At 38.4% G+C, this 13,817-nt stretch overlaps 1 protein-coding gene across 1 annotated transcript in view; it reads left to right on the top strand.

Annotated features, from left to right (window-relative positions):
* Window positions 1-10,632, top strand: part of TGFBR1 (transforming growth factor beta receptor 1) — a 34,238-nt gene extending 23,606 nt beyond the window's left edge. The window contains exons 7-9 of the mRNA XM_064666610.1: window positions 3,716-3,840; window positions 4,499-4,629; window positions 6,026-10,632. Coding sequence (XP_064522680.1) covers window positions 3,716-3,840; window positions 4,499-4,629; window positions 6,026-6,151 — 382 coding nt within the window. The 3' untranslated portion in view covers window positions 6,152-10,632. The remainder of the gene's footprint in view (window positions 1-3,715; window positions 3,841-4,498; window positions 4,630-6,025) is intronic.
* The last annotated feature ends 3,185 nt before the right edge of the window (window positions 10,633-13,817 follow it).

The following is a 13,817-nucleotide window of genomic DNA, read 5'->3' as shown; positions in this document are numbered from 1 at the left end:
TGGCAGAAAATTCTTCCTTTACATGGGTGCTTCTCTGAAGTTTACCTGAATCAAATATGAGCAGAATTCTACCTTGTGACTATAGGCTTGATGGAGATGTCACAGTCAGTAGTGTTGTGTATGGGTCTTGTTTGATGACACCAAGCTCCCTCTATGTTGTACACGAAATTTAGGCAATTAATACTGAGCTTTTGGGGTCAGGAGGCACCCAAAGTTTGGCAAGACCATACTCAACAAATCTGTATATTTGTGCTTTCATTCTTGGATGATACAGAGCTGCAAACCTTGTTCAGAAGGTCAGAGTTAGTCTGTGTAGAGTAGCTCTCTCCAGAACCTAAAATACTGTTTCTGACAAGCAATGCATTTCCAGTGCATAAGCTGACAAGGAGATGCCTGCTTCTCTCCCTTTTGTGTAACAGCCATGAATGGCTCATCTGCTAACCTCACTTAGATGACCTACTTGCCTTTCGCCTCTCTTCTTCCAGCAATAATCTCTCAGGCTTTTTGAGCAATCACCATTCAGTGTTATGGAAGCCAAAGTCAATCTAAATGCATTGATCGAGGATCATGGTAAGAGGTCACTTTGCCCATAAATTCAATGGAAGTCACACTGGGGGGAGGGAGGGATTTTTTTGTCACATTCAGGTCTCTTATGGTCTTACCTGTTAAACCTCTTGTCCTTAGGATGATTTACAGAAGCTGAGACAATCTCTTTTATTGCTTGTTTAAGTGATTCTGGCTGACCTCTTGCACCATGGTTGAGGTTTTTGGTTTGGTGTTTCTTAAGGTCCATCACTCTTCTCATCCCCATGTGATCTTAAGATAGAACAAATATGCTTTGTGCTAGGTTCCAAGCTGATTACTATACTGTCAAGCACATGAAGTAGCACAAGAGTATTCAATAATGCAAAATCCTTGGAGAGCATTAAAACACTCACCACAGTCTTACATTCTTGATTAAGATGTTTTTGATATGGTGGACCAGAACTATTTGAGCCTTGTCCATATTAAAGCTTGTGACATGTAAACTTAACTTGACTCAGCTTCCATTCAATAATTACTATTAAAGTAAACCTTACATTCCACTTCAGACAGTTGTCCTCTGCTTTGTGCTGTGTTTATCAATTGTGAGGAATTTGTGTGCCTTAGAAGAACTCTCATGTCAGCAAACCTTGTTCTGGGTAGTTAGAACAGACGCAGCTACTGGTTGTGGTTTTGCTCCTTTTTTTGATAGCCCTTGCTTCCTTGTGTCTGTGTAATTTCTGTAATACACAGTAGTGCTGAGAGAGTTCTGAAGGGTGTGATAATCCTGAAATTTATTTTAAGTAGTGTTTCTTATATTCTCTCTACCATCTGTGGTACTGCAAAAGAAAGAAAACCCTAGTATTATGTGATTAAATGAAATTGTGCCTAGGCTTCTGTGGCTGTTCCAGGCACTGTATTCTACTCCAGTAATCTATAGATGTTGCTTTCCTACCAGTCAACAGTGCTCTCCAAAGCCCTGGTGCCATTCTTTGCATGCTTCATTCATGTGAGCCTGAGACTGATGGGGCAGTGATGTGGAGAAACACACTGAACTCTGCTAAACACTACATACTGGATTTGGCTGCCAGAGCCATACCAGAATGAGAGAGCAAATACTGCAATTGATGTTGACTTGATGCAGCAAACACCATTCATTCTTTCCAGCAGCCAGTGAGGATGCTGCTGTCAGTAAGGTCCACACTGACATTTTGCTTGACGTAAACAAGGTAACAATCGGTTGGATGCCATGACCAGTTTTCAGTCCTTGTTTCTCAGTTGAAAATTTGTCACAGTTTTTTTTTGGTTGTTTGTTTTTTGTTTTTTTTTTTTTTGCTGGGAACGTGGATAAAGTAAGCTTGTGAGCACTTGTTAAAGTGTAACCCAAATAGAATTTACTATTATGATGAAGAACCAGCTGCTGCAATGGTAGGGAGCACTTCACACCTATTCCCTCTCTAGTCTTGTTAGGGGATGTTTTAAGTGGCTGCTATAACTTGTCAGATTCCTGGAACTGGGGCTTCCTCCTGCCTGCCCTCTGGAGCCCAGATGGTGTGTCCTCTGTTTATCTGAGGCCCATGGATGTGGCTGCTGCTTCTTTCTTGGGATTCAACCAGTCATACACAGATATATATACAGTAGTGACAGGGCTGATTACACAGATTGCTATGCACCATGTGCTGTCTTCAACACCCACATAAAACACTGTCAGAACTTGTATAAAACATAAGTATAGACAGCCAAGTCTCCTTCCTTCTCTTCAGCTGATCAGAATTGAACTTCATTACTGAAAAGCACACACTCCCTTCTGCAGCCTCACAAGTCCATGCATGTTTATGAATCCCTCAACCCTCCATACAACACTCTGTGTCTAATGCTCTCTTTGGTGCTCCATGGGTCTCCTATTCATCAGCTGGATTAGTGCATAGTAGCAAACAGGTGATGTATGCACCCCTACATGCGTGGATACCCCCTCAAATACCAGTGTGGGCACCCCCCTGTCAAACATCCCTGCCTAGGCCACCTAGTTGCTGGTCTAGACCAGCTTGAAGTTTGCTAGAGAATTACAGCCATGTACACCAACCATGTATACAAGGTTTGGGGAAATGCAAACCACCTGGCCCACCCTAGCAGCTGGCACCCAGGCACATAGACCTGTGACTCCCACTCCAGTTGCTGGTGCTGGGAGACCCTTACTCTGCTTTTCTCATCCCCATTCTCTCCTGTAGCTGGTACATGTAAGGTGTAACCGTGAAACCTGTGACCCATGGTCCCACTTCAGTGGGACTGAAGCAGAGACCCTCATTTACTCTAGTTGCTGGCACCAGGGGTTCCTTCACCTGCTGTCCGACTACAGTTGCTTGCCTAGAATTTATTCACACTGGTCCCCTCGTAGTTGCTCCAGATATTTGGTCTTAACACCTGTGGACATGTACTCCTAGGATCTGCATTTCCCCTTTCAGCTACTGATGTTGAGACCCTCCTTTTCTCTAGTTGCTGTGACCCCAGGCCTGAGGGCACCTTCATCCCTTGTCCCACTCCAATTGCTAGACCTGAATTCACTCATACTTGCCTCTAGTTTCTGACATATAGTTCTTAGAGAACATGTGCACATAGGGTTGAGAGTGAGATTGCACAGAAAAATAGTATTTAATAAAATAGGGTACACTGGGGAGCACGTGCAGACTGGCAACCTTTTATGCAACTGACCCTTTTGCTACCCTTTTCTGTCTATTGCCCCACTTCTGTTCCCTTTCTCCTAAACATTCCTTGATGAGCATTGCATAGTCCCACAGGCCTCCCTTGAGTATCCACAGTCCTCATGTTCCTCTTGTTTTCTATTTATTAGCATTCACAGTGTTCAGACTGGGCCTCTCTTTAATCTATGAATTTCTTAGTAGCCTATCAATTAGCAACTGGACACTTTTGGTCTTTGTTGTTGTCTCTGTTTATGGCTCTACTTGTTTGTAGTTTCACATTTACTTTTTCCCCCCATTTCTTTGCTTATTCCTCTCAGTTTACTTATCCCCTTTGCACTGAAAGGTGTGTGATTGAATAACCTTAATGAAGCAGATTTTCCTTCGTCCTCTTTTCCGCATAAACATTTTAATTTGGTTTTGAGCTGATCAGTAGTAGTGAACTTTCTCTGCTCTAAGTGTTTATGAAATTAAATGGTTTTTTTTATTGCAAACAGGTACATGGCTCCTGAAGTTCTAGATGATTCCATAAATATGAAACATTTTGAGTCATTCAAACGAGCAGACATCTATGCAATGGGATTAGTCTTTTGGGAAATTGCTCGGCGATGTTCAATTGGTGGTACGTGACAATCTTTACAAAATTGTATATACTAAGAAATTTTAAGTATCATACTCAAACTTATTTAGATTCTGATAACAGTTTGCTCTAAAAACAGTGCAAGATAATAGCCAGTATGTCTCAGACTTTCTAATTGTTAATGCTGTAAATGATGACTGGTCTATTCAACCTCATTCTAAACTGATGAACCATACTTGTTGAAGAAAAGAGGAAATATTCGTGTCTATTCTTTTTTATAAAACTTTACATAGAGTGGAGAAAAGGGTGAAGTTAAGTGTTCTGTGAGCAAGGGGCAAACACTACAAGTGAGAACTAGCTAAAATGTGTCCAGATAAAATCTATACCTTATTTAAAATGAAGCATGCTGTTATTAATTATATGCTCTGAAGAAGCATGTCTTTAGTATAGCATATGAAAGATTTGACATAGCTTATATCTCTTCCAATTTTATAAATTTTAAATTCTTCAAGGGTAATGTAAATGCTCCCAAGGTATGGTTAAGGGTTTTTTTATTATTTATTTATTTGTCAGTCATTGTAATGTAACTTTTAAAAATAAAAACCAAAAACTGGTAGGGTACTAATAAGGAAGACAGTAAAAAATGGAGAATATGTCATCTAATGTCAGCTAAAATAAAGCCATTTTCAACCTATTACAGGAATCCACGAAGATTACCAATTGCCATACTATGACCTCGTTCCTTCAGATCCTTCTGTTGAAGAAATGAGGAAAGTTGTGTGTGAGCAGAAGTTAAGGCCCAATATTCCAAACAGATGGCAGAGTTGTGAGGTATTAACTAACCTTGTTAAAGCTGCTTTTAACAGACACTAGAGCTTTTAGTGATTTCAGTGGCTTAAAAACTGTGCTTGTTGTTGAATGGAGAAGGGCTGCTTCTAGGAAAACCTAATTAATTTCATTCTGATCATTGTGGCTTTTTAAATGTTCCTTGGTTATACACTAGTATTTAAATGTATTTTTGTAAAAACTAATAGCTAACTCTGCATGCAGGATTCTAGGATCCTTCCTTTGAAGCATAGGTGATGCTATTTAAATTAGAGCTAGTCTGAATTATATTATGCAGAAAGCATCATTGCAAATAAATTTTGCAGCGGGGAGTTGTGCTGTGTCTAAGTGGAATTGACTTAACTTCCTTCACAGCAGCCTGTACGGTGTGGTGTTCTGGATTTGTGACCAAAACAGTTTGATAGCACACTGATAGCTATTGCTGATCAGTGCTTATACAGCTTCAAGGCATTCTCCATTTCTCATGTGAGTTGGGGGTGGACAAGAGTATGAGAAGGAACACAGCTGGGACAGCTGACCCAAACTGGTCAGAGGGAATATTCCATTGCTCTGGGAACTCAGCTAGGGCTAGAACAAGTGCTTTCTGATTCACAGCTTAGGAGAACAGCTGTGGTAGGCTACAGGAGGAGTAAGGGATTGATAAGATATGATGTACATTAGATACATTAGGGGGAACTAGGTTGTGGCACGTGTGGAATGAATGCATGGGTGAATGCCTGAGATAGGCGATTTGGGAAGAGAACACAGGAAAGAGAGAAAGGTGATGATATTCACTAGCAAGCTGTGGAGTTATTTTTTTAAATGATGGCACTTCAATCCTGATAACTTCCTATCAGTGTAATGCAGCTTTCAGTGTAAAATTTTGGAACATCTTCAGGTTTTTGTGATTTGCTTTGTGAATGCTACTACACAAGTAACAGACTTCAAAGAATGGTTGTTTAAAGGATACAAGTACTCCAAAAATTTTCAGTCTCATTACAGAGGTTCGATTTGAGGAAGACAGCTGATAAATTTCTTAATTGCTTTGTACTGAACTAACTCCTTAACTGGAGGTATGGTTAAAAAAAAAGCATATTTTTGTCTAATGTGAAAATTCAGAAAACAGTTACAGACAAGCTACTAATTTTTCATTAAAATATTTTTTCATGGGCCAAAAGCCTGCTGTAAAATACTGGGTTTGCTCTACAGTATTTAGAGAGTTTTGGTTTTCTGTAAATAAAGTAAGAATTTGATTTTTTTTCTTTCAGGCAGCACACTCTTCCATGCAGCTGTAGCACTGGTAGTAGACTTCAGAAATGCTTGAAGAGGCTAAGGCAGAACAGTGGTTCCATGGGCTGCATTGGAACAGCAGTACATATAATGACTTGTCTTTCCTTTGCAGGCATTGCGAGTAATGGCAAAAATTATGCGGGAATGCTGGTATGCCAACGGAGCTGCCAGGCTGACAGCTTTGCGCATTAAGAAAACATTATCGCAACTTAGTCAACAGGAGGGGATAAAGATGTAATCCTGGATTTGCTACCGAAGAACACTGTAAAAATCCCTATCTGCACCAGAGTGGCGTGTTAAGATGGTTAATTGTTCTACCTCACTGGGGGAACAGAAGGATATTGCTGCCTTTTAGTACTTCATAGGAACGTCACGTATTAGGATTTTTGTGGATGTGCTAAACAGTTGTGTTGGGTCCTTTCTGTGCACTATGAACCTCTTTCCCAGGTTACTTACAAAACATCATGTATTCTAGTTTTATTAACTTGTAATTTTTTATTTGGAAAGTTGATAGCTGGTTTTTACTAGTTGACTGTGCTAAAAGTAGGAGGTCACTTCTAAAATGGAACTGGCTCACTATATTGTTCTAAAGTGCATCAATGGCTCTTCAGGCAACTTTATTCCTGGCTGGTACATTGACTATTCTGAACCACTGTCTCAATTCCTTGATTCAGATTGTGAATGTACTATTGGAGTATACTTTGCTTGCTATTAAGGTAGTGTATCTTTTGGACTCTGATCTTGACTTACAAATTGACCTCATTCAGTTGTGGGAACGTAACTTATGCAACTATACTTTATACATGATTACTGGGTTTTTTCCACTTTTTCAGAACATTACATTGCCTTCAAAATAGATTGTATCACACCAGTAAGTGCCACTTTTGAGTCTTTTAATGCAAAACAGTAGGAACATATGAAGCCTTTGGTACTTTTGGTTTCAAAAATACAAGTTAAAAATCAACTGTTCCTTTGCCTAGCTAAGATCTAATTCTCACTTGTTTCAGCAACATAATTCATGGAATATTTTTGATTTTACCAAAATCTGACTCTTGATACCACTGTAGGAGTTTTAAATAGTGTAAGCTAGTAAATTCACAGTCATATTTTGTAATTGTCAAGTTATGAGTCATAATCATGTAGATGATTTTTTCTTAATGAAGTGGTACTTCTAAAATGCTTAAAGTACCTCTTTACTTCAGAAAAGTAGCAAGAAGAGTAAAATGTTCTTAAGGGAGACTTTGTTTCATTAAATCAAACATGAAAAACATATTTTCTGTGCAGTTCTGCTGAGTCTTAAGGCTCAAAGAACAATATTTGCAATTAAATGAGGATTAAGTGCACCTGTAATTAGAGAAAAGTTATTTGGGCTTTTGTACTAGAAAGTTCAAAGCTGCTTAAAGATTTTATGTGCATATATGTTGTGTGCCTCATACACAAAGTGGTGAGCTGCAGGTCTTTGGATAAAAATACCAGAGGATTCCAGCAATCCTCTTCATAGTTAGAAGAACAAAGCTTATGGTGACTTGTGTTGTCATAAGAACACAAAAGAATATGCATGGCTTTAGTCAAGATTTCCGTGAGATTTTAAGGGTATCATAAAATCTTCACAAACCTGTATAGAAATTGAATTGCTTCCTGCCCAAATGTACAACTTCTGGAGGGGATGGGAAGAATTAAATGGAAAATTGTCCTTAAAAAACTGCTGTTACCAGGATATTTTAATTGCAGTTTTAGGAAGAGTCTGGTTGACCTTTGGTTTCATCAATGCCCAAAACAGTCCATAGTATTTCAGTGTGTAAATATGCCTGGCAGTTAATATGCCCCCTCACCTCCTACTCTCAGAACACATCTGTACCCATCCCATTACACAACACACATGGCAATGTTATCTTTGCTTCCCTTTCATCCCTCAGCCCACTGAGAGTTGATCACAAAGCTGGTAGCAGTGATTGCTGACAGCAGCATAGTCTGTGACGTGGTAGCTAAAGCAGGAAGATGAGTGGGGCCTAGTAAGAAGAGGCTACATGGGTGACTTAAGCCTTAGCCAAGATAAGCCTTTGCACTTCACTAACTTCTGTGTTGTTGCCTGCTTGGAGGTCAATTTGGTTGATTTGGGAATTACAGACCCTCAGAGGTTGAACTGCAAAGAATGAAATGCTTTTTTCGGCCACCTTTATGGATGAGTTTACTCATACTGGAGGACAGCATTCAGGAGAAAAGGAAAAACTAAGGGAAGTTCTTGGAAAACAGTTAGACTTAAACATATGTACATCTGTCACAGTTGTGTTTGTTTGGCACTATCTAACAAGTCAGGCTTATGTGCTTCAGGCCTCCATCAATCAAAGCTGAATTAAAAGTTACTTCATGTAGGTATTTAAATACACTATGCCTGTGTGCACATGGACAGCTGTGCACCACAGCATTTTTCAGTTATGAGTGTTCAGAAAAAAATCACAGAATATGTTGAGTTGAAAGGGACCCACAAGGATCATTGAGTGGCCCTGCACAGGAACAACACCTGGCCCTGCACAGGACCATCCCTAAGAGTCACACCATGTGCCTGAGAGTATTGTCCAAATGCTTTTTGAACTCTGTCAGGCTTGGTGCTGTGACCACTTCCCTGGGGGAGCCTGCTGTGGTGCCCAACCACCTTCTAGGTGAAGAACATTTTTCTAAAATCTAACCAATGCTTGAATATAACTTAACTCCAAAGCCTATCTACGTGGCATGCCTCTCTAGCAAGTTCTATATATTTAGGCACGTATTTAAAGAAAACAGATCAGTGTCAAAGTGTGCCTTATTGTATCTCCATGATAATGTCATAGGCTTCCTATTTAGCTTTGTTAGCTTTTTTTGTAACTTTGTTACATTTCAAGTTTTCATAGATGTAGTTGGGTCCTTACCATTGATACAAATGATGTAGATCATACTTTAGAAACGTCAGGCTTCTGTCCTGCCTCAGATCTCTATAGTTGTCTTGATGGTGACACAAGGTGATAATATAATTCATCAAATAATTTTTAGTGGCTTTTTTAGCACCTACAAAACTTTATCAGCATAATGTTTAATCTCCTAAAGTATAAGGAACAGTTCTGTGTCATTTTAAAAGGGATCTACAGCACCTGAACAGCATCATGGCATGTGGATTATTCTGTCAACTGTAGAGGTTTGTTACATTGTCTCAACCACCTGCAAATCTTCATTCTCCCGACTTGCTAGCAACTATTTTTACTTTGTTCTAATATTTTGCTTTGTAATCGAACCTTGCAAAAACAAAGCACAGAAGGATGCTTGACACAGTGTATGACATTAGGAACAGTATTTTGGAACAACCTTATTATTCATATTGGGCTGCAGAACAGGAAAATTCTGAGTAGAGCTATATGTATCCTCAGTTCTGACACCACAACTTCAAGCTTTGTTCTTCTTTTCCATTATATCAACTGAACACCTTTTACAAAGGCTGTGTCTGTATATATTATGTAACTTTAAATGTTACCTGTGTAAGATCATATCTTATATATATGGACACAGGTACACATAAGTATTTTTTAAATTAAGATTGTAATATCACCAGATCTGCTCTTGGAAATCCAGGGGGACCAAAATATTTTAGCATTCAAAATATTAATTTTGTATCATTTCAAGTATATACCAAAACAGTTTCTGATTAATACTGATGCAAATGTTTATTGTAAATATTACATACATTATACATCACTTAAGTTTTGTGGATTTAATCAATTTTACGTGTTAGTAGCGTTGAAGCCTCAGTTTGGTTTACAGACTTGTGACCAGGGGGATGTGGACATGGAAAACAAGGAGCATTTGAAATGGTCTGATGCTGAAGAGCCTGAAATGTCATTTTTGGAATGCTGGAATTCTTCAGGGACGTTACAACCTTAAAAGCTGGAATTCTGGGAAATTTCTCAAGCGGACTTTCCAAGTATGACACACTGTCACCCTCCAATGGTTCCACTTGTAATCCTAAGAAAGACTTTGTATATAGGTAAAGACATTGGGATTGACTGACTGTATGGGGATGTGAAGGTGTCAAATGAAGTAAGAGGCTATTTTATTTTTTCGTTAATGGCTCTGAGTGTGATTGCCATGAAATTCACCTTTTAGTTAGTTCCTCGTTTATGTTGTGCCATTGAAATGATTGCAAGGTGTTAATCATTGTGTTTAAAAAACAAACAAACCCTTCACCATATCAGTTGCTTTAAAGTCAAATTACCTCTTAAAAGACCAAGGTACATTTACCTCATGTGTATATAATGTTTAATATTTTTCAGAACGTTCTCCAGGTTTGCAGTTACATGTTTCTAGAAATATGGGTATTTCTAAATTTACAACTTCAGCGGTACTAAGTATATTATCTGGTGCCCCAAAACACTTTAATTTTCTGTATTTTATTGTATTAGCAAGTTTGCTGCTTTGTCACTGTAGCACCTGCCCTTACATAGCTGTGTGGATACTGCCTTGTAAATTTTACTTTTTTGGATGATTTGAGGATCCTGTACAGATGCGTGTCACTTTTCTAAACCTTACCAAATTGTGCATTTCCCTTACATTTCTGAAAATATGTATTGTATTTGTAGAGTATACATTTCAATGGATTGTAAATAGGGTAGTAGAAGAGTGGATGCTTATCTTAAGTGCTAACACTACAGTAGAAAGATTAAAGCAGTGAAAATAAATAACTTTTTTTCAAAATGCGTGAGTTGTCTTTCAGAGCAAGAAGTTGTGGGTAGATATGGGTTTACATGTAATATTCTTATCTGGTAAAATGGGGGTTTGCTGTGAATTCCTTTCCTCAGAAGAAATTTCTGCTAGCACAAAAATGATACAAGAATTTGTTAATGCTGAGGCAGTCCATCTCATCTGTGCTATGCAGATAATGTGCTGCTCTTCCTTGTGTCCTACAATAACAGTTGAATAAGAATCTTTCTGGTGTGTCTCATCTCCTGGACAAAATAACTCATGACAAATTTTTCTGTCTCTACTTTTATATATGAGTAGAAATAACAGAGCTGCTGAGGATTTCAGACTACTTAAACAGCTCCATGCATCCCAGAACAGCAAGTTAAATTATCTTGTGTTGGAGTGGATTGTTCCTGTGCAAAACTCTGGTTTAGGCTGCTGTTACATTTCTGAGGGAAAATGAAGATTTAGACATGACAAAAATAGGACATCTTGCCCTTCCATAACTTTATGTGCCTCCCTTAATTTTGGCTTAGAAACAGCCAAACAGAATTATGAAAAAGTACTTGTTCCAGCAACCTTTCTCCAAAAGGGGAAGCCATAAGGTGTCCAGAGAAGGCCAATAGCTCTGTCAAAACACTGTGTTCCTGTTCAAATGCTTTTACAGGAAATATGATTATTTGGCTGAAAATGCATCCCTCTCCTGTGAGTGGCTAAAGGAAGGCCTCTGCTCCCACTGCAAGCAACCAAAACTCAGTAAAATCCTGAATCCCTCTCCTGCATCTACTAGTTGATGAAATGTATGGTCTGGAAATAGCATGGCAGTGTTGCTGTTTACCACACTTAGTTTTTATTAAATAGTCTTCTGTGCTTCATGCTTTGAGGGCCTGAGCCTAACCACTGAAAAGCCATAAACAGCAAACAATTACCTCAAGTAACTTAAATGTAAAGATGTTTTAAGATCATTTTAGAGGAGACACTGAATTTAGAAGGTCTGCATGCTGGTTTGGATTGCAAGTCAGCATGAAGAGTGGCAGACTTTCAGCTGAATTTTTTAAGTATGGGGCTGTTAAAATGGCTTCTTTTTAGTACCCACTGCACTGAAGTAATGAATATTTTCTGTAGGTGTAGCTAACAAGAGAGTATATAAACAAACCACTTCTATGCAGTACCAAGTAAGTATTGCAATTTTCCTTTTATCAATTTTTGTGATATTTTTAAGTGATGTACAGTAATTGATGAACCTAGTAATTGTAGTATAGCATAAAGGTGGTCTTTATGCAATACTAGAAAATAGTAGAAAATAGATTCCTTTTAAAATAGGAAATAAAAATTCCAAATTTCTCATTCAGTGCTCTTACTAGCTTTTTTTATCTATCAAGCCAAGTAGTGATGTTTTAACTGGAACTAACAGAGTTCACTGTTTTGCTGATGAAACATTTACTAGAACCTTAGACTGCAAACCCCTTTACCCACATGATTTGCTGCTGTGGTTTTGAGTCTCAGAATTCTGTTTTGGAGTGGCTGGAGTTGTTCCAGGTTGTTTTCTAGGTTGGAAAAAAATGTAGGCACAGCATTTCCTTTGTTAACTCAAGTAGACTGCAAATAAAGTGTCCAGTAATGCTTGGGAAATCCACAGCCTTGAGTCTTCCTGAGAGGTTCTTGAAGATTTAAATCCCCAGTCTCCAAGATGTAATGGTACCAGAAATCATTACCTCTCTTTTGAAGAGTAAAAATCCAGAGCAAACTGTGCTGACAGGTTCCTATGCAGGATTGCTGTGTTTATTGGTATTAAAAGAGCTATATGGAGATACTTTCAAATTGTTTTAAAAAGAAATAATTTATGCTAAAGGCAGTATATTCTCTACATTTCTAATTAAAAACAGATGGTTTCTTTAGGCCATTTGAAACCTGGCTCGAGTTAAAGAAACTTCTTTAATATGTTATTCAGCTGATATATGTTTAGGTACTACTCTTTTTCACATCATGTCACTCAATTTTAGAAAGTGAATGGCAGCTTGGATCTTTTTTCATCCAGTGGATCTTCTCTGCTGGGAATAATTATATTGGTATTTTTGTGTTGCCTTTTGTGTGTATTTAGTGTTGTAGCATGAAGAAAGACAATTCCAGTGCTTATCTTCCTTTCTTACTTGCTTACTTCCCCTCTCTGCTTTAGCTAATGCAAAATTCTACTTGCTAGCATGTGTGCTGAGTCACTGGCACTCAGCTCACCCCATCTCCCCACAGCTGCATTTCCTGCTCCATGTGAGAAAGGCATTTGGAAAGCTGGGGGCAGTTGGTTTGTTTTAGTTCATTTGAAGAGGTACTCGTTCTCTGTGATTTCTCAAGCTTTTCTTGCTTTTCTTACAGCCTGGCTCTTGGAGACTTTCTTCTCAAGTAAACTTCAGTGAGAAATTTTATCCCAGTAGTAGGTCTCACTCTCCTTGAAGTCCTACCTTTATTGTTATGAGGGGAGAAGAATTTTCACAGGCCATTCCTGACATGAGCTCCCTTACTTGTGCACGCCTTCACACAGAACACTTCACAGGTCGTTTTGCTTTTGCTTTGGCCCCTTACTGTTTGAAATTTACAGGATGAAACATCTCTATTGTGTGCTTGAAGTTTGCAGAATAAAACATCTCTGTTGATATGGACTGTGACTCCAATATCCTTAATGTTCAAAATCTCTCCTAGATTTTTTTTTGCATAAAGCAGTTCAAAAGTATACCGTAAAATACAGCAAACTGTAATGCTTTATTTCTTCTGTAATGATGTTCTGGTTGAAATGAGTTGCTATTGCAAGACTTCATTGAGTGACTTACAGAAGTACACCTCTGTATTGGTTTATGATACCATCCTGGGAAATATCTAAACACTGCCTAGATATAATTTAATGGAATTACTTGGGAGAAAAAGAAGAAGGGTTACGAGACTAGAGATCATTCAGTGCTGTCTTGAGTGAAAGGATCATTATCATGTTATCCCTATTTGAACTGTAAAAAGATAGAAAGCTGTTCTGGTTGTAATTCTTAAAACCTATGCTTTAAAAAATACTTTGTTTACAGTAGCCCTTAAGAAAACCAAAAAGATAGAAATAGAATCAAATCAAAAGACCAGTGGTGTCACTTTGAACTCGTTAGCATATATATCAGCATGTGTTTCCTTCAGTGTCCATCTGTTAGACACAATTACCAAGG

This window comes from Pseudopipra pipra, chromosome 1, assembly GCF_036250125.1.
Source record: "Pseudopipra pipra isolate bDixPip1 chromosome 1, bDixPip1.hap1, whole genome shotgun sequence".
In the NCBI taxonomy this organism is placed as follows: domain Eukaryota; kingdom Metazoa; phylum Chordata; class Aves; order Passeriformes; family Pipridae; genus Pseudopipra; species Pseudopipra pipra.
The sequence above is the reverse complement of the archived record's forward strand: the minus strand, read 5'-3'. Positions and strand labels throughout refer to the sequence as shown.